The sequence below is a fragment of the Vanellus vanellus genome, assembly GCF_965231255.1.
Source record: "Vanellus vanellus genome assembly, chromosome: 5".
Lineage (NCBI taxonomy): Eukaryota > Metazoa > Chordata > Aves > Charadriiformes > Charadriidae > Vanellus > Vanellus vanellus.
The window spans coordinates 75,372,106-75,392,715 of NC_138910.1; the positions used below are offsets into that span (position 1 = coordinate 75,372,106).

The 20,610-nt window shown below is 41.2% G+C and overlaps 2 protein-coding genes across 2 annotated transcripts in view; one reads left to right on the plus strand and one right to left on the minus strand.

The window, feature by feature from the left end:
* The first annotated feature begins 104 nt into the window (after positions 1-104).
* On the plus strand, positions 105-4,498 carry PRPF38A (pre-mRNA processing factor 38A). Its single transcript, XM_082483350.1, has 10 exons — positions 105-273; positions 380-539; positions 1,072-1,193; positions 1,700-1,785; positions 1,989-2,099; positions 2,661-2,773; positions 3,314-3,340; positions 3,421-3,518; positions 3,846-3,894; positions 4,151-4,498. Exons 1-10 carry the CDS (start codon positions 144-146, stop codon positions 4,191-4,193), a joined length of 939 nt encoding a protein of 312 aa, XP_082339476.1. The 5' UTR covers positions 105-143; the 3' UTR covers positions 4,194-4,498.
* A 3,853-nt stretch (positions 4,499-8,351) lies between these two features.
* The window catches only part of TUT4 (terminal uridylyl transferase 4), a gene marked incomplete at its 5' end in the record, with an annotated part of 39,662 nt that continues 27,403 nt past the window's right edge, over positions 8,352-20,610 (minus strand). The window contains 8 exons of the mRNA XM_082483354.1: positions 8,352-8,880; positions 9,915-10,088; positions 12,717-13,242; positions 15,847-15,944; positions 16,865-17,025; positions 18,691-18,806; positions 20,147-20,229; positions 20,320-20,367. Of these exons, the coding sequence (XP_082339480.1) occupies positions 8,789-8,880; positions 9,915-10,088; positions 12,717-13,242; positions 15,847-15,944; positions 16,865-17,025; positions 18,691-18,806; positions 20,147-20,229; positions 20,320-20,367 (1,298 nt within the window). The 3' untranslated portion in view covers positions 8,352-8,788. The remainder of the gene's footprint in view (positions 8,881-9,914; positions 10,089-12,716; positions 13,243-15,846; positions 15,945-16,864; positions 17,026-18,690; positions 18,807-20,146; positions 20,230-20,319; positions 20,368-20,610) is intronic.

The following is a 20,610-nucleotide window of genomic DNA, read 5'->3' on the forward strand; positions in this document are numbered from 1 at the left end:
GCCGGAAAGGGATGTTACGGCCCGAAGATAAGATGGCGGCCGGCAGCAGCAGCGCCCCGGAAGCGGAAGTCGCTGCCGCCTCTCACGGAAGGGGAGCAGGGCGTCCCGCCGCGGAGCTGGGGGGAGCTGTTTAGCGGTCGGCCATGGCGAACCGGACGGTGAAAGACGCGCACAGTATTCATGGCACCAACCCGCAGTACCTGGTGGAAAAGATCATCCGCACCCGCATCTACGAGTCCAAGTACTGGAAGGAGGAGTGCTTCGGCCTGACAGGTATGGGGGGGCGGGCTGGGGCTGGGGCTGGGGCGGGAGGGGGCTCGGCGGGGGGCTCGGCCAGGAACCGGCGCTGATGGCCTTGCCTGTCCCCTCCCTCTCCTAGCCGAGCTGGTGGTGGACAAGGCCATGGAGCTGAGGTACGTGGGGGGCGTCTATGGCGGGAACATAAAGCCGACGCCCTTCTTGTGCTTGACGCTGAAGATGCTGCAGATCCAGCCCGAAAAGGACATCATCGTGGAGTTCATAAAAAACGAGGACTTCAAGTAAGTTGGTAGCTTGATTTTTTTTCCCTCTTTTTGGTTGTAGTACTGAATGAAACCATCCAAAACAGCCGGGGAAAGCTCAGTGCAGGGTTTAGCTTTTAGTGGGCCCTGATGGACGCTCCTTGCTCCTTCCCCTTGCTTTCAAAAGACAGCTCTCCTTGTCACCTGGGCTTTGGGAACGGTCTGCCTTTGTAGCGTGTCCTCTCTGTGGTAATACACCTCTGCCTGAAGTATTTAGAACAGGGTGCATTAAGGGAACCACATTAATGTCCTTTTTCTTCAGTATTTCTTTTGTCTTTGAGTGATAATGCACCCATACACAGATTACATACATATACTTGAGTATATATATTTTTATATATGTATATATACACATACACTTGAGTACCTGAAGGAGAAAACTTAAACGGTCATGTATTCTAGTTATTTTAGTGTACTGATTTTTGTCAGAAACTTATGGGGGAAACACCTCTTTTATCTAAACTGCTAGCTATGCAAAAAGCTCAGATACATGAAACAGTTTTCTTTTCAGGTATGTCCGAATGCTTGGTGCATTGTACATGAGATTGACAGGCACTGCCATTGACTGCTACAAGTATCTTGAACCACTGTACAATGACTATCGAAAAATAAAAAGTCAGAACAGAAATGGGGGTAAGCACTCTTGCATAGTTGTGGTTTCTTAGCACCTCATAGATGACCTTTTGTTAAAAGAACTTATAAAGCTAGATAAAAGTAAATATTATATTTAGTAATACAAGCTTAAAAATGTGGCATAACTATCTTTTTGAAACCTTACTTTTATTAGTTCATCCTTTGGATAATGGGTTGTTGGTCTTGCTGACTTGCACAAATGAAAACTGCCTTCCTTATTTTGCTTTCCCCAAGTGCTTGTGTTTTCTGTTGGGTACTGAAACACAGTTCCACAAATGCCAAAGAAACACTGGTTGAGTGCTGGTTTAAGCACTGTGAATCTACTAATCCTAGCTGTGCAGTAATTTCCTCTTTTTGCAAGGTAGGACTAATGATTTTCCTCATCTTTGAGAATGATTTAGAACTGTTGTTTGTCCAGCCCGCTTGACATAAATTTTCTGAAGTATTTCATCATTGCTCTCGCCACTAGTGTTAATCTTCTCTCTTCGCTGTTTTCTTCCCCCCAGAATTTGAACTGATGCATGTGGATGAATTTATTGATGAACTACTCCATGAGGAACGTGTATGCGACATCATTCTGCCTCGATTACAGGTTTGGAAAAGTAGATGGTTGTTGAATTCTTAACTGCATCAGATTCAGTAGTTGTATCAGCTTCTGGCTTGTTACATAAAGCTGTGATACAGGCCCTTCTGGCACACGAGATGGCTGTGTGAAGAATGAACACTTAGGTGCATGAACACTTAGGTGTTCATTCTTACTTGGGTTATGTAAAATGAAGTTATAATTTCTCCTAGAAACGTTATGTTCTGGAAGAAGCTGAGCAACTCGAGCCTCGGGTTAGTGCTTTGGAAGAAGACATGGATGATGTAGAATCTAGTGAGGAGGAGGAGGAGGAAGATGAAAAGGTTGGTGAAATATTTTGCAAAGGGATAATTAAAGCCAGTGCTGAACCACTGCAGAACACTTTATGGCCTGTGAGAAATATTTGCAACCAGGAGGCTGCTTGCAACTCTTATCTCCTCCCTTAACGTATTTTCATATAAGCTGCTTGTGAGAACTTTTTAGACCCTGAAGCAGTTCTCAAGTGCTGTGAGTCTGTCAAGCTTTCCTGTCTCCTGAAATTCACAAATCTGGATCTGTTCTGTGTTGCTTAAAACAATTTATCTGAAATACATTTATATACGTATATATGGGTGAGAACTAAAGGTGATGATGAAAGTTTTGACAACCATCATAGTCAATTCTGCTGTACTTAAGAACCAACGGTATGACAGGTGGCCCTTTTAATTTCTAAATGGCAAGCTTAGGCAGTACCACTCATTTCTGAATATGAAATACTTGAGGTTGGGAAGCTTGATCACATGACTTGTGTCATTTATATTAATTGTTCAGCAATTTTTACTAGTAGATAAAACCCTTGATGAAATAAGACTTACAGAACCTTTCCCCCCCACCATTGTTTCCAGCTGGAGCGAGCACCTTCTCCTGACCACCGCAGAAGAGGCTACAGAGACCTTGATAAACCTCGCAGATCTCCAGCTGTGCGATACAGGCGGAGCCGAAGCAGGTCTCCAAGAAGGTGACACCGCTCTTCTTGAGCAATATTTTTACCTGTTGTACTGCAGATGGCTGGAGCGAGGCATAGAAGCAAAGATGACAACTCAGTCAGAATCTCTTACACCTCCCAATTCCATTAGCCGTTTTGTAAAGTAAGGAGTTGCAGTGCACAGCCACAGTCAACCCATCTGCCTGTTTCTCTAGTCCTTCAGTAACTCTTGAACTTGCTGGCCAACTTCAGCTTAATTTGACGATACAGTGATGATATTAAGGAGAACCAAGTGCTTTGTTTTCATTTAAGCCAGAGACTGCAGAGAAAATCCCGTTAAGTGTTATTACTGATAATAAGCCAGGAAAAACTCATCACTGACCCTGTTTGTTCACTGTATGGGCCTGTCAGAAGTGTGTACTGCCTCTTGTGCAGCAGGACAAACACACGCTAACCAGGGACACGGGGTAGTGCAAGGGAAGTCCTGGTGCTGTTGCCAGAGAATATGTGAAATTAAACAGCTGGTACTGCTAATGATTTTTAGCAACTTTTTCTTTTCTCCCCCAATTATAGGCGAAGCCGCTCTCCAAAGAGAAGAAGGTAGTCTTTTATTCTATTATTTAATGTTAAAATGTGTGCATTCTGAGTATGACTATCTTTAAAAGCTTCCTTTCTCTCAGTCCGTCACCACGCCGGGAGAGGCATCGTAGCAAGAGCCCAAGACGACACCGGAGCAGATCCAGGGAGAGGCGCCACAGATCAAGATCTAAATCTCCAGGTATTTTTGTCATTTACAGATTAACTCTGAGAAGTCTTTTATCAGCAGAACATCCACTGCAAGAAAAATCTGTGTCTCGAGAAGGTAGCATAGGTGCCTAATCTGGCTCATAAAACTCATGAAACATATGAAAGCACAGCTGAAGAACTCCTTTGTCTTGAGTACATTTTTCAGATATTTACCAGGAGGTTAATTTGAGTGCCTAATTAAGGCTAGGGTTGTTCTAGCATTATCTAGGACGCTTGGTCATTAGAACCAGATTGCATTAGCAAACCAAAAAAGAATTCCAGGGTCTATGGAAGTAACTGTTACCTTTTTATCTCATAGGGCATCATCGTAGTCACAGACACAGAAGTCATTCCAAATCACCTGAAAGGTAAAGGCTTGGCCTGTTTCTTAAGGATGTCTGTACTGCTGCAGGAGCTCTTATTTGTCATTTAATCTTGGGGATTGAAGGCCTTCTTACAATGTTGGAGATCAAATATTTCATACAGTATTTCCCACAGTGTTGTAGTCAAGTCACACTGTCCATATTTGACCATAGAAAACGCCACTTACTGCTATGAAACACCTTGGTCTTCCAAAACAATTACTAGTACTGTGTCTTATGGCTTTTTTTTTTCCTGCTTCAGATCTAAGAAAAGTCATAAGAAGAGTCGGCGAGGAAATGAATAACAAACTAAATCCAGCGCACAGTTTAAGGACCTTGACCTGCAGTCTAATACTGTCCTATTTGCTTTACAGGACAGCTGGATACGTACTGGCTGCTTTAGCAGTCCATATCTTTAATCCTTCTCCTCTTGTACAAGTCTTGTTTGTTTTTTTTTTTTTTGTTTTTTTTTAATTAAAAGAAAGCTAAGGATACTTTTTATGTAGTTGGGTATTCATCCTCGTGATGGAATTTGAGGATTGTTTTTAAATTGTTTTTCTCAAGGCCTGTAAACACTCATGAAGACCAATTAAAAGAAAAAGGGAGGTTTTGTCTTTAAAGGCTCCTTGCTGTTTCTTTTATAATACTTTGTTTAGACTTCTAGTTGAAGCTGGCTTCACTCTTAAATCAGGGCGTTGTTTTTACAAACAGCCACTGCGTTCAGTTGCCAAAGTGAGAATATGTTTGAGTTACAAACACTAAGGAGCTACCAGCCTAAACCCTTTCAAACCTCCAGTACAGGAAAGGAAGTAAGACTGTCCTAATCCAGTATGTTTACTAGAAGCAAGAGCTAACTTAAAACCACAGCTACTGCTTCTTCTGTAAGAAGGGAGGGCAGGGACAGGTGAGTCCCTGCAGTGAGGGGAGAGTCGTAGATGTCATCTATCTTGACTTTAGCAAGGCTTTTGACACCGTCTCCCATACTTCCTCAGCTTCCTAATGAGGACGTTATGGGCTAGATGAGGTGACAGCGAGGTGGATTGAGAGTTGGCTGCGGGACAGAACTCAGAGGGTTGTGATCAGCGGCACAGAGTCTAGTTGGAGGCCTGTAACCAGTGGTGTCCCCCAGGGGTCCTCAGTCCAATTTTGTTCAATATATTCATTAATGACCTGGATGAGGGGACAGAGTATATCCTCAGCAAGTTTGCTGATGATACCAAACTGGGTGGGGTGGCTGACACCCCAGAGGGCCGTGCTGCCATCCAGCGTGACCTGGACAGGCTGGAGAGCTGGGCAGAGAAGAACCTAATGAGGTTCAACAAAAGCAAGTGCAAGGTCCTGCACCTCGGGAGGAAGAATGCTAGGCACCAGTATAGGTTAGGGGTGGACCTGCTGGGAAGTAGTTCTGAGGAGAAGGATCTGGGGGTCATGGTAGACAGTAAATTATCCATGGCCTAGCAATGTGCCCTTGTTGCCAAAAAGGCCAATGGAATCCTGGGCTGCATAGGGAAGAGTGTGGCCAGTAGGTCGAGGGAGGTCATTCTCCTCCTCTACTCTGCACTGGTGAGGCCACAACTGGAATACTGTGTCCAGTTTTGGGCTCCCCAGTTCAAGAGGGACAGGGAATTGCTGGAGAGAGTCCAGCTAAGAGCAACTAAGATGATTAAGGGATTGGAGCATCTCCTTTATGAGGAAAGGCTGAAAGAGCTGGGATTCTCTAGCCTGGAGAAGAGAAGGCTAAGGGAAGACCTTATTAATGCTTACAACTATCTAAAGGGTGGGCTGAAGAAGGATGGAGCCAGGCTCTTTTCAGTGGTTCCCAGTGACAGGATGAGGGGTAATGGGCACAAGTTAGAACATAGGAAGTTCTGTTCAAACACACGGAAAAACTTCTTTACGGTGAGGGTGACAGAGCACTGGCACAGGCTGCCCAGGGAGGTTGTGGAGTCCCCTTCTCTGGAGATTTTCAAGACCCGCCTGGATGCAGTCCTGAGTAATGTGCTCTAGGCAATTCTGCTTTAGCAGGGGAGTTGGACTAGATGATCTCTAGAGGTCCCTTCCAACTCTGAAACTCCGTGATTCTGTGACATTACAGTCCAGGTCTGCTACAGGCCACAGGAACAGGAAGACTGGGTGGATGAGGCCCTCTATAGACAGATAGGAACATCCTCATGTTCACAAGCCCTGGTCCTCAGGGGGAATTTCAACCACCCTGCTAACCATCGGAGGGACAATGCAGAAGGGCCTAAGCAATCTGGGAGGTTCCTGGAATGCGTTGATGGTAACTTCCTTCTCCAAGTGATAGAGTAGCCAATGAGGCGAGGTGCCAATGAGGAGAGGAATACACAGAAATTCTCTGAGCAGCCAGGGATCAGGTTAGGAAAGCTAAAGCCCAGATGAAGTTAAATCTGACCAGGGATGTCGAGGACAACAAGAAAAATCTTCTATAGGTACCTTGGTGACAAAAGGAAGACTAGGGAAAATGTGGGCCATCTCCACAAGGAAATGGGAGACCTGGCCATGCAGGACATGGACAAGGCTGAGGTTTTCAAAAACCATCCAAGGAACCTGAAGGTGCACAAATCCATTGGACCTGATGAGATATATCTGTGGGTCCTGAGGGAACTGGCAGATGAAGTTGCTAGGCCACTATCCATCATATTTGAGAAGTCGTGGCACAGTCATCTACCTGGGCTTGCGCAAAGCATTTGACACTGCTCTGTACAACAGCCTTGTCTCTAAATCGGAGAGACACAGATTCAATGGACGGACCACTTAATGGATAAGGAATTGGCTGGATGGTTGCACTCAAAGAGTTGCAGTCAACGGCTCAATGTCCAAGTGGCGTTCCTCAGGGGTTGGTACTAGGACCAATGCTGTTTAACATCTTTGTCAATGACATGGACAGCGGGATTGAGTGCACCTTCAGCAAATTTGCCGATGACATCAAGCTGTGTGGTGTGGTTGATATGCTGGAGGGAAGGGATGTGATCCAGAGCAACCTGGACAGGCTGCAGAGGTGGGCCTGTGCAAACCTCATGAAGTTCAACAAGGCCAAGGGCAAGGTCCTGCACGTGGGTCTGGGCAATCCCACACACAAATAGGGGCTGGGTGGAGAACAGATTGAGAGCAGCCCTGAGGAAGAGGACTTGGGGGTGTTGGTTGATGAGAAGCTCAACATGAGCTGGCAACGTGCATGCTCACAGCCCAGAAAGCCATCTGCATCCTGGGCAAGGGAAGTGTGGCCAGCAGGTTGAGGGAGGTGATTCGACCCCTTGACTCCGCTCTTGCGAGATCCCACCTGGAGTACTGCATCCAGCTCTGGAGCCCCCAACATAAGAACAACATGGACCTATTGGAGCAAGTCCAGAGGAGGCCACAAAGATGATCAGAAGGCTGGAGCACCTCTCCTATGAAGACACACTGAGAGAGTTGGGGTTGTTCAGCCTGGAGAAGAGAAGGCTCTGGGGAGACTTTATAGAGGCCTTCCAGTACCTAAAGGAGGCCTACAGGAAAGGTGAGGAGGGACTCTTTATCAAGGAGTGTAGTGATAGGACGAGGAGTAACAGTTTTAAACTGAAAGAGGGGAGAGTTAGATTAGATATTAGGAAGAAATTTTTCACTCTGAGGGTGGTGAGACACTGGTCCAAGCTGCCCAGAGAAGTTGTGGATGCCCCATCCCTGAAAGGTGTTCAGGGCCAGGCTGGATGGGGCTTTGAGCAACTTAGTCTCGTGGGAGGTGTCCCTGCCTATGGCAGGAAGGCTGGAAGTCGATGATCTTCAAGGTCCCTTCCAACCCAAACCATTCTACGATTCTATGCATCATCCTTAAGCATATCTAATGAAACGCTTCTTCTGATGTTTGTATCGGACAGCATTCAGCCAGTCCTGTTTTTTCAAATTAAGAACAAGTTACAGTTCTCAGCTTAGTACATTTAATTATGTATTAATTTATGTTGTGTTAAACCCCTTGTATACCATCCCTTTATTCATAGTCTTGCTTCAGGAACAGGGACTGACAGTTCTGTCTCCTGAACACTGCATCTACGGCTTAAATATTTTCACGTCTTGCCTGATAAGTGTTGACGACACAGAAAGTAGCATGCCAAGTGAATTTAGGGAAGGTGCTCGTTGAAATTACTTCACAGTACAGCTTGATTTTTCTAGAGTATTTTCATATTATTTTGCAAAGTTTATGAACAGAAAAGCAGGTGTACTCATCCCTCAAATCAAGTATTTTACAAGAAAGACACACTGGCTGCAAGCAGCACCTGCAATGACACCAGCATGGGGAAGACAGGCATACTGATTGTATGCCTCGTTACAGCTGCTCATCTTTCATCTCTTCTTTAAGATAGCTAAATTACAGCCATTTTTATTATTCTGGTTTCCTAATTACAGCTAAATGCAAGCATGCATACAAATAGGGAGGAATAAAAATTCTTATGTCCTTTTTTTGAAGTTTTATTTTTCTTTTAAAAAGTTTTTTGGCACTACATAGTTCTGTAAAGAATAGAAGTGACAAATTTTTAAACACATGAAATCCCCTTCTAATTTTATTTTTTTTAGAACAATATATATAAAGTCTGAAGCAACCAAAGTATGAATACAGCTAATAGAAAATAAAGAACTTAATTTTAAAAATTCTCTCTCTTTACAGTTTTATCAAGATAAAACAAAACACAATTCCCCTTAAAAATAGGGTAATAAAATAGATGAAATTTGTATCACTCAGCTTTGTGATACTAGTAAAAACTATAGTTCATATCTATGTACAAATGATACAGTTTAAAAACAGTCTTAAATAATCTTGTATCTAAACATGTTGCATTAAGATTTTAAATCAGAACCTGAATTTTTTTCCTCCCCTCCCCCCACCCACCGACAATCCCATTAAATTTCACTTTTTCTGTTGAATGTAATTCAGATTCAAGTGTGGGTGTCCTTGAGACAGAAGCGAGAACCGCTGGTTACTCTGCATCAGTGGACCAGCTAAAAGAAAATGGATTACAATTACTTCAGCAAATCAAATATATTTAACAGTGCTTGGCTATATTCAATGTATTAACCTTACGTAGAAATAAAGGCATTTACTAGACTGACACAAAAGCTACCTGTACGACTAACCCATTTAATAGGACAATGCAGTATTACTATAATCCCATCTCCAAAATTCCCTCAGAAACATCGTTTTGTTGCATTACTTTAGTTATTTAACAAAAATAATTTCAGCATTTTAAAATATGGGTCTCACTTGGAAACCTCGCTACAGCCAATCCATTAGATTTTGAAAACAGGATTTGGTGCCAGTATCTCTCATTTTATACTAGGTGACCCAGCAACACGGTAATTGCAAAGCCTCCAAGTAAAACTTGGGCATAGTTTCTCTCTTAGTGGAGCCAAAGGTCTCTTTCCTACAGCCTTTCCCAATCCTGCCAGATGCTGAACACCTTTACCATTCACTAGCGTGAGAAAGAGCTGAGAGCAAGTCAGTCCTTCAAAGCACCCTAAATAACAGAACCGAATCAAACTTTGAAGTTAGCACTGCTTTGACTGCAGACGGGTTGGACTAGATAACCTCCAGAGGCCCATTCCAACCTGAATTATTCTATGGTCTTCCAAGTTTTTTTGTATGTAAAGTCATTCCACAAGGCAAGGTACAGAAGCCAAGTAAAATACATTGGGACAAAAATGTCTTCAAATTCTTAACACACTCATGGGCAAATCATCTAAATCTCTATTGAAGCAGAGGTGGCTCTACAGTGAGACTGCAGCAGTGAAGGAGAGAAGCTAGAAGTGCAACAGACTGAAAATCGGCTCAGATTTTAGAATCTGATTTAACCCCTTCCCTCCCACAAATATTTTCATCCATCCATACAGGAAGCTGAAGCGTTGATTTGACTCTTGGATTCATTATGGTTCCAGGGAGCCTAGCAAGTGAAACATGATTCCTTGGCTTTTAAAGCCTTTGAGACAGTAAAGAGACATGTTGCATGAGCTGTTGATTCATATACTAGTTCTAGTACCTTGAGGGTAGAAAGGTTTGTTCGGTGGATAGCTGGCATTTCCCTGCTGCATGTAGTTCTGAGGCATATTGTAAGGCCACGCTCCTCGGAGGAGAGGAAAATGGGTAGGGGTCCCATGGTCCCAAGGGACAGAAGGAGGGTTCATTTTACCAAACTGTCCTTGGAAACCCTGATCTATTTTTCAATTGAAAGGGAAAAGCACATTGCAAGTTGAAATAATTAAACAGTAAGTCACAAATACAATTTACATCTTAAATAACAGTTTGCAGGGGACTTAACGCGATTAGTCTCATGTGCTACTCTTTTATTTTTTTTTAAATATACATCAATAAAAATTACCACCTAAATTACTTCATTATTCACTATAATAGAATTTACTGGGGAGAAGACAGAAGATGAATCAATATTAAAATCAAGACCTACAATTTCACTATTCCTATGTTATTCTCACGATGAAAAAGACAAGGTCTGAACAATGTTACTAATACCCGATCCCACACAGATATTCACTATCACTGACATAGCTGTGACACGAAAGCTGTTACCCTGCGGCAAGAAATAATTCCCAGAAGATGTACACTGGAATTCCACTAATAGCTGTATGCTTAAGAAACCTGATACATAGATCATCAGACCGACTTAAAATTGGTTTTCAGACAGAAAAATTAAAACTTTTGAAATAAGTACATAAATTGAAAGCTGTTCCATTTACAAATCCAGTATTACTGCAGCATTAAGGATGAGAAATCAAGCATCCAAGGAGGCAGGACACACAACATTTGATGCCAAACACTATATTACTATTTCTGCTCTTTTTGTTTGTAGCTCCCCATTTTGTAAGACATGTCAATGCCTGCTAGTTTAAAAACTCAAACAATGTACATATAAAAATAAATAAATAAATTTTAGTAACTATTATTCTCAATGTATCATTCTCATAATAAAGAAAAACTTGCAGACAGACTTTCATTAAATACAAGTAAGCTACGTGTTTAAAAAGAACAGTAACTTTTATACAATAAAACACGAACCATGGCTCTGGAGTAAGCATGAAAAAAAGCTGGCCGTCTGAAACTTCTAATGATCCTACTTCTGATCAATTGTCTACAGAAAAGAAAGTAAGAGTCGCTCCTTCCAACTCCAAGTTATGTGAGCCAAGACAAAGTTTCCACGAACTTACCATTCCCAAATTGTCCCAAGCAAGTAAGAAAGCAGGCTTCAAACAGAGAGCAGACAGCTCATCTCTACCGCGCACCTACCCAGTGACCCCACCTTAATGGCATCAAAGCCAAAAAGGAAACAAAACTGATTAATACACAAAGAGGAAAAATACCAGGACTAGGAATTAGGAAAAGGACTGTGATGAGATTGGAAATAGATGGAAGTTAAGGGAAAGGAAAAAAAAATACTGTGATTGACAGCACAAGAAAACTGGGAAGCCTCCTGTGCAGGCACGATGAGAGTGGAAGCAAATAAACTGAGATAGAGCAAAAGGAAAACGACTGAAGACAGAGACTGAGTGACTTCTCATGATGAGAAACAGGTCTCGTTAAAGGAGAATGGAGCAGAAACTTGGATTTGGGGGGCTTGTCTGAAACAAGGCAGCTACCTGGGTAACATGACTTGGATTGGAAGGAGCTGCTTAAGGAAAAAGTCAGAGCAGATGTGGACATGGAGGAGGGCACAGATGACCCTGGACAGCGAACTAAGATCAGAAATGGAGAGGCGGGGACAAAGCACACTGAAGGCACAGAAAGCACACTGGTAGCCGTTTCTGTATCCTCTAAAATATATTCCCCACAAAGCTCTGAATAGAGAAACACGCATCTCCAGCATCTCAACAAATATCTGAAAGTTATACCTCATCCAACACTGTTGGCTCAGCTGAAAATCTACTGCTGCTGTCAATCACCTTACTAGTGCAGAGAATGGCTGTACAGGAGATTCAAAATTTCCATCTCATGATGAACAACTGCATCAGTATATTGTCTGATAGATAGATTTTTTTTTACTTAATTAGTAAATTAAATATAAATTTATAAATATAATAATAAAAATATAATTACTCATTTCTTCTGAGTTACACACTCAGAATAAATCAAAAGACCATTATCATAATTTAAAAGATCACAGTTAAAATTTAGGGGCTGCCACATTTTATGTTGCACAGAAAACTGTATGGACTTTAATTACTATACTGTTTTTCTCAGCCTCAAACATACAAATGTACAGGCATGAGGCAGCAGGCTGTTGCCCACTTCTTGCAAGGAAAATCTGTATGAAGTATTTTCAGGAAGTGACATTGAGATTAAGGAAGCTAAATGTGGCAGGATAAACTACAGGAAAAAAGAATGCATGCGATCATGTCACATTGCACTCAATGCAAGGAGGCAATATTCAACTTGCACAACCATATTCTTCCAGTCTCTAAGCTTGTAGTTGCAGTCTCAGCATTCATCTAACGAACTATATAAGAACATAAATGGAAACCATATTTGTAAGCATATTCACAGCAATGTGCTTTAGACTCAAACAATTATTAGAATATTTCTCAGTTGAATGCATGATTTCTCATGTGTTGCACAGCCAATAATGGCAGACAGGACCAATGCTTGAATGTTACAACAATCCAACTTGCCTAATTTTTTTTCCTATGTAAACATTAAGACAGTGAAGGTGATGACTTAGTTTCTTAAGCATTGCATTTTTAATATAAAACAAGTTGAGAGAGTTAGCTGTTTCTGTAACACTTAACATTGGTACACAAAGTGCGAGAGGTTTGATACAACAGAGAAGAGTTACCTGAATTCCCCACAGTGCCATTGTTCACCAGTGAGTTTGGAGTCACGGGATTGTGCCAGTGTCCCTCATGAGAAGTGCTGGGGATTCCCATGGGCCTGGCAGCAGGCTGTGCAAAGATGATACTGGGATCATTCAAGCTTACACTGCTCTGGTTATTTGTGGTGCTGCTGCTGCCAGATCTCATAGAAAATGGAACATTTGTAGAATGAGGAGGGTTACCCGGTGCAGAGTGAATAACGGGCCCATGAATAGGCCAAGAAGTGTTGGGAAGCTGAATTTGGTGGTGATGGTGCATCTGAAGTAGTCCCAGGTTATGCAAGGTGGAATACTGACCTGGGGGAGATTGGGGAAAGTTAAACAAAGGCAGCTGGACCTGATGGGGTGGCTGTGCACCCTGCTGTGGTTGCGGAACGTGCTTAGACTGGGATATTGGTTGTGGCTGAGTCTGGTTAATGGAGGCTGGCTGAGAGGAATTCTGTGTAAATTGTTGAGGTTGTGGAGAGTAAGATGACTGATGCGAATCAGACTGGAGGGGAAAAGAAAGTATGTATTTCTGATTAGTTCGCTAGCTATTTAATGGTGTTTTTCTTTAATAAGCACCCACTGCATTAGACCATTCATAAAAAAGGCAAAGCACTCCCCAGCAACACCCCAAATACTGTGCCCAAGTTCCTCCTGGTTTAAATAAGTGCAGTTCAACTGACACTGATTTTCACCATCAGATAATTTGCCCTGTTAATGTGGCATGTCTCCACCATCAGAAACACGACTCTGAGCAAACATTAGCCCCAAGCTCTTCATTAGACACCTCAGACATCTGTTTCTGATTTTTAATCCGTCTTCCCCACCCTACTTATTTACAGCCCAGAATCTCATTAACTAATTACCTTACTTCTGAACTAATTACCTTACTTCTGAATAGAGTGGTTCTTATTACTACAGACACTTTTTAAAGTAATTCCAAAGTAAGCTCCTAATATTTCTTTGATTTTATTCAATCTGTTAAACAAGACATTGAAACCCAAAAACCCAGTTTCAACCTCCATATCCTGATGTAAGGCCATGACTGAAGGCACAGAAATAGCAATTATTGCAGCCTTTGCAGAGCTCATACAAAGCTTTCCCTTTCACCAGCAACAAAAAAATGCACGAGCCTATTTTATCTGTTTGGTATTGCAACTAAGCAGAGAAGCACTCCAAGTACTTGGGTGGCTAGAAGAGTTCCACAGTTTATCTGACAAAATTTGTTAACAATGTCTGGATTAACCTAATCTGCTTTTAAACACTGAGACAATGGCATAAGATAGATGCAGCCAAAGAGAAATTCAAATGACAGATACCTAAACCAGAGATGATTACCTGAATCTCAGATCTCCATCTCCCCCTGGAGTTGCCTGTCTCCCTCCATAGTCTATAGCAGACAGCTAAGCCCCAAGCCACTCAGCTGCTGTCAAACATCTGAAGTTAAAGGTCTCTGCAGCTTGTCACTAGCCATGACTGCTCGCCTGTCTGTTTAAATTGGCAGTCACTTGTCTTCAATAACCAGAGGTCTGCAGGACTCTGCCATGCCAGCCTTTCACAGCCTTCCCTATAGCAGCATGCTGTGTGTCTTTGCCTAGGCAAAAGCTGAAGCCCAGATGCTGGGATCGCTCCCTGCTGCTATTCCAACTGCTCCTGTATGAGTACCTCCTATGCCTTTCTATCAAACCAGGAAGAGATGGTAAAACCTGGGATTTGAAAGACAACAACTATTTTAACAGTTTAAATCTTATAAAAATAGAGCACGTGCACTGACTACAGCCTTCCTGCAAACATTAAACCACCACAAGCACACAATGGACATACCAGCTGCAGGAGAGAAGAAATCTTAAGCTCCAGCCTCTTGGTCTGCTTCCACACCCCTGCTTTCCCTTTTCTCTCCCTCTTGCTCCACTAGCTTTCCCCCTTCCCATTCTCCTCACACAATCCCTGGACAGCACATATTGACCAAGAAATCCTGGCCAAATGACAACAATGCAACACACACACAGAGTCCATGACATCCAGACGACACAAGACTGTGCACGTGCCACGATGTGCCAGACTCTGTGCGCACCCACATGTCCAGCTTCAACTTCCCCAAGCAGAAATACAAGCCTCCTAAAAAGATACTCCTGTGGCATGTGACAGCATAGTGGCAGTTCAGCCCTTCACTTAGATTACGGCTGTATCAGTCGCTCCTTAACAGCATATTATTATAGTAAAAATGTCATAAAGTCTCTGTTACTGGAGCATTCCAATAAATGCTTGCTGATCAGTTAGGAAATACTTTATACCCAAAGTAGTAAACCGAACAAAGAGCACTAGTGATCAGCAGTCCTGATTACTATCTTTGCTTACTTGCCAGCTTCATTAGCAGGCACATGTTTCTCAGCTTAACATCTTAAAATTAATTAATTTCTGTGGTATTCCGTAGTCCAAAAACATTAAATGCCAACAGCTGTATTTGCTCAAATACACTCACTCTGCTATCCATCTCCACTTAGAAGCAGGTTAAAAATATTTTATCTAGTTCTAGAGAGAATTGAACAAATTCCAAGAGAAAACTACCAAAAATTTCCTCATTGCTCTGTGCTTCTAGTGTGCTCTGGCAGACTTTTCCCCTGTGTATCACATCTGAATTGAAGTATGACTCACATGTGTTCTCTGCCTGTTCATGACAGTCCCTTAAGACAGTTCTCTTAAACCACAGAGAATCATGACAGTCACAAACCTAAGTCTGCAGCATGTTAACAATGAGCTATGCTTTACTTCCGTTAGTAACTCCAGAACATTGCCAGAATAACTAAGCATGAGACTTCAAAAGGCATCCTAGCTTAAATCCCAAAGACAGTGAAGCCAGCCTTTCAGAACTGCAAGCTATCTCAAAAGAAATCTGACTACGTAGTTTCTGTATTGAAAGACCATAAATGCTCTCCAAGAGACACTACATTATAAATCAAAGTTTCACTAACTGGCAGCATGCAATGTTGTCATTATAAAGTCCACAATCTGTTGAGAAGAAACTGTGAAAACCTGTTCCTAGCATGGCCCAAGATCACTGTCTTGCTACAGCTTACTTACTTCAATACTATAGCTAATTGCAACTTACACATTCTGATGACTGTCTAGTGCGCAAGGGTCGTTCCACTTGCTGCTGGCTCACAGCCACTAGCTGTGAATTTACCATGCTTCGGACCAACTGGGTGCCTAATCAAGGAAGAAAAATGTTAATAAAAACCACAAGGTTACAGATGACAGAATAATGAAAAGAATGGGAGTCAGTGATACCTTAACTCTGAGTAACTGACAGTGAGTAGGTAAATCACTTTAACTTCTCCTCTCCTTTAAGTGCAAAGCTTTCCCTCTACTGGCAACAGCCAAAATTAATAGCTATAGTAGCTAAACCCAAAATCTAATTCTGAGTAATACAAATTCTAGCATGAACAAAGCTATCAGGCAGGAGTGCTACTTTATACAGGGTTCCATAACAGCAATAGCAACAGCAGAAACTTTTGGGCAAAGAAAGAAAAAGAAAAATATTAAGGGATATCAAAATACAGAAAAGCAGCAAGGTTCTCTCTGAAGTTAATCTGATCTACTTTGCTCTACTTTTTTTCTCTAATTTGAATGGATTTGCAATTAGACTTGTCTCTTATTACCAACAGTCATTTGAAAGCTGGATCTAGCTTCCTAATGCACCTGTATGCTTTTGGAAGTGTTACTTCAAGACCACTGATTTTTGCTGAAAATGCATTTACTTACCTCTCACAGATGATGGAGGGTTAGCTAACATTTGAGAAACATTTGGAAGAGGAAATGCATTCAATTATTACTATTATTACTACTCCTGAACGCACCCATTGTGAGTGGAAGACAAACAATGCAATACCCTAAAATACACTATGCTTACAGCTGAGTATATTTTTACCACCCATGCAAAGACTGTACTTCAGGAGGCATTACTCCCCTTGAACAAAAGCAACACTTAGACTAAAAGCCATATTTGCAACGACTGAAATCATTAGTTGCAGAAATTTTTAAAGATAATTACCAGGTCCGTATAATAACCTAGAGAGAAGAGATCTCAGAACTTCCAATTTAAACTAACAACACATAAACTAACTTACCTGGCACACTATTATTTCTCTGACGGGTTTGTTTGAATTCAGGACAATCTCTTCTAACATGACCCACATCCCCACAGATGAAACATCTTTTCTCTCTTGTCTCTCTATCATCTTCTTTAACTTCTTTTTCATCATCTTTCTCATTCTCCTTTTTCTTCAACCTGAATAATAATTTTTATTAGCAATATCACAAAAAAATATCACAAAACCACAAAAAAATAATCTCTGTAGAGTTGTTATATTGGTATGTTCAAAAGAAACAGTTTACATGACCGACAGCTGTACCAGAATATAAGTATCTTAGGAACCCCAGAAAAACACTTCCAGAATCAAACTGGTTAACAACCTGTTTGTGTAAACTTAACGAACTTAGAAGCTCCCCAGAAGCTATCTGACTGTATTAGCACAGAACTACACCTGCAGTTAAGCAGGCTTAGCCTGCCAGTTAGTTTGGGAGTAGTTCTATGCAACAATCCCACTGAGTCAGTATATACGCAAAATGAGTTAGCTGTATCTTGTAGATATAACCTCCCCCTGAATGGAGATGGCATATTTCTGTCTAAGAGAAATCCTGAGCTTAGACAGCATGTGAAAGAAAGCACTGCAGCTCCTTCACTCAGCACTAATACAACAAACAGAAGAACTAATGATCAGGAACCAAGACAAGAAATAATGGTCTTTTTCCACATATCTGTAGGATTGTTAAATATTAATCCTATTTTGTGAGCTGTATATACAATTTGAGAGATTCTGTGTGGCTGTGCTCTAGTAGCAGTTTGTGTGAGACGCAGATCACAACTTCTTTTCCTGAGGCAGAAAGAGGTGATGCAGTTCAGTGTGCTAGTACTTGTGAGGAGTGTGGTAAGGGAGTGGCCGAAAGAAACAGTCAACCTGCAACCTTTGGGTCACAGTCCAGTTTCACGTATCTTGAACTCTGCTGCCTGAACAAAAGGCTGTAAATAATGACTTTGTACCAGGAATAGGCCAAGAATCTTTTGAAAAATCATGGAGCACACGTCTGAACATAAGGAGTAAATGAAAAAGCCCAGACTTTAATCTGCATTCTAAGGGCTTCAACAGGTTTTAGGAGGAGTCAGATAACCTACACTGAATGGGCCACTAAAAATCCAAAGACATAAAAATGTGACGAGTGCACATTCTCTGTCAATTCCTGCTAAACTCTTTGGAGACATTGACCCACGTGTACTAGGGACTCCTTTTGCAAGAGTATTGAATTAAAAACTCCTAAGCATAATTAATGTACAAATGCAAGATCCCTATGTGACTGGCAGTAGTACGATGTTACAGAATTGTACCTTAACTATGTACATTTTAACTACTCCTAGATTTTAATAAATGAACTTTTACCTGTCTTGCAGAGGTATGTTATCAGATCTACAGAACAATTCAAATTCAACACTGTCTTCTGAGCATGATCACTACAGGAAATCCATTTTAATAAATTACAAATGGTGCAGTCAGGTAATATGGTCTCCACTGAATGTTTACGCTATAAAAAGATAATTTAGTGATCTAAATTTTAAGGTAAGCTGTAACTACAGATAGATCATGAAGCAGAAGTGTTAACATATTACAGACTGTTGATTTTACTCTGTGTGTGCTTGCATAAACACTCTAAGATTTAAAGAGATGACCTGAAATAGTCTTAAGGAAAGCAAAAACAGGATAGGAAGCTGAAGATCAGATATGAAGCTTTTATTTTCCCTGCAATTCAGCATATTCTTCATTTCCATTAAAATTTAAAACATCCAAATATCTGCTGATTTAATCTCAAAGGTTTTATGTTAGCTTTGTATGTTACTTACCTCCTCCGCTTTGGACAGTCCTTCATGTAGTGACCAATTTTTCCACAGACACGACAACATCTGTCATTGGGTGCCAACTCCCCATCTGTCAGCACTTTTGAGTCAAAAAAGTATTCCTATCAAAACACATCAGAAAGATACAATATATAAACCATTCACTTAAAAGGCTGAGAAATGAAAGCAAAATAGACGGCTTTCATCTCCTATTACTCCCTAAATTTTACTACTTCTTAGATTGTACCTAGTCCTTTTCTTCCCCTAGATAATGGCAGCATTTTCAGAGATGCTGAGCAGTTTGGGCTAAAAAAAGGGGTATTTAGCCTTAGGGCCAGAGGCTGAATTTACAGAACAGCTTATCCAGGCTCCAGCCTACTGCCTACTTCCACTTCCCCAAAGGCTCTTCAGAGGGCAATTTTTTGCATATGATCTATTTTGGTATCTGAGTCACTGCTTGTATGCTTTCCAAAGCAGCCTACGTCCCTTCCCAAATGACACAATTATATCCTCCTAAACAGAAAAAAGCTCAGGTGGGAAACAGATGGAGCATCTGCACACTGAACTATATGCCTCCCCTCTCCTGGAATTTGCTAAGGACAGCTGCAGTTCTGATGCGTGTCAGTGCAAAGGCCACAGTTCACAGCCTCTGAGCAACACAGACATTGTCAAAGTACTTATCTTGCCTGAAAGACCGCAACAGAGGTACAAATAGAAATGTCCTAACCCCAACTCAGGAACAAAGTCTTACTTAGCTATTTACTGAACCCTTTTGCTACAGTTTCCTCTCTGTACCACTAAGCTGCAACACAGGGCATTGCCTTAAGGAAGAAGATGGAGAACTCCATCTTTGGTAGGCACTCTGGAGAAGTAAAATGCTATGTAATACTACTGGCATTATTTCCTTCACATAAGAGACAGTTCATTTGCATGCTAAGGCTGCTTTCTGTCCGGTCTTTTATCCTCATGTAAAGTGTTCAGTGAAAATCTGACATGAGGCAGAACACAAACGAACACTATACAAACACCCAGTATACGCGCTTTCCAGAAGCACTATAGCATTGCGTTGAACATGTATGAAAACAATTAAATAAACCCAAACTAATTAGCAATAATATTTATTACATAGGCTCACATATTTGCCAGTTATAGATAACTATATTCACACTGTTAATTCATTATTATTTGTGTCAGAATAGTACTCAAAAGTCCCAATAAAAATAGGTCCTATTTTATTAGGTACAGCACCAAACAGAACACAGCCACTGCATCAAAGAACGTTTAATACAAACTCAGAAAAAAATCAGGAACCCAATATTAAGCTGTACATTTTATGCAGATGATGTATAATTACACATATTGTGCATACCAAATAGATAACTACATGTAAGAGATTTGCTCTGGATGCATCAATTCAGTGGATGAAGAAATGTAAAAAACATACGAAAAACTGAAAACTTACAGCTTCTCTTCCAACAGTTGGGTAGAATGGGGTACCAAATAATTTTCTCCCATTGATAAATGCCTTCATTATGAAATTGGTCACTATTGGAGAAAGACAAAGTTATTGGAAAACAACAGAAAAGGCACAACACTTTAGTGAACATTAATCATTAGTAGACATTAATAGCTTACTTTTCCTGGAGACTCCAGCACCGAGATTATGATTCAAGTCAAAAGGATCTGTGTAAAGAAAGTGGAAAAAAAAAAAATCAGAGTTGGAAAAAATATGTGGCAACAAAATTTTTTATTTTAACACAGTGTTCCATTTTAAATGCACTCACAGAGTAGAAGATAGCAAAGCAATGCTGAGTGTTTTAAAAATATGTGACTAACCATAATAAACTAAGAGCAATTTACTGATACATACTAGAAGTTAGGAGTCTAATCTCATTTTGTAAGCCATAGGACTTGCAAACAATGCTT

Coding starts and splice junctions, on each gene's coding strand:
- PRPF38A (XM_082483350.1), top strand. CDS start 144: ATGGCGAACCGGACGGTGAAAGACGCGCACAGTATTCATGGCACCAAC. Junction 1,786..1,988: donor TCATTCTGCCTCGATTACAG/GTTTGGAAAAGT, acceptor AATTTCTCCTAG/AAACGTTATGTTCTGGAAGA. Junction 2,774..3,313: donor CGAAGCAGGTCTCCAAGAAG/GTGACACCGCTC, acceptor CCCCAATTATAG/GCGAAGCCGCTCTCCAAAGA.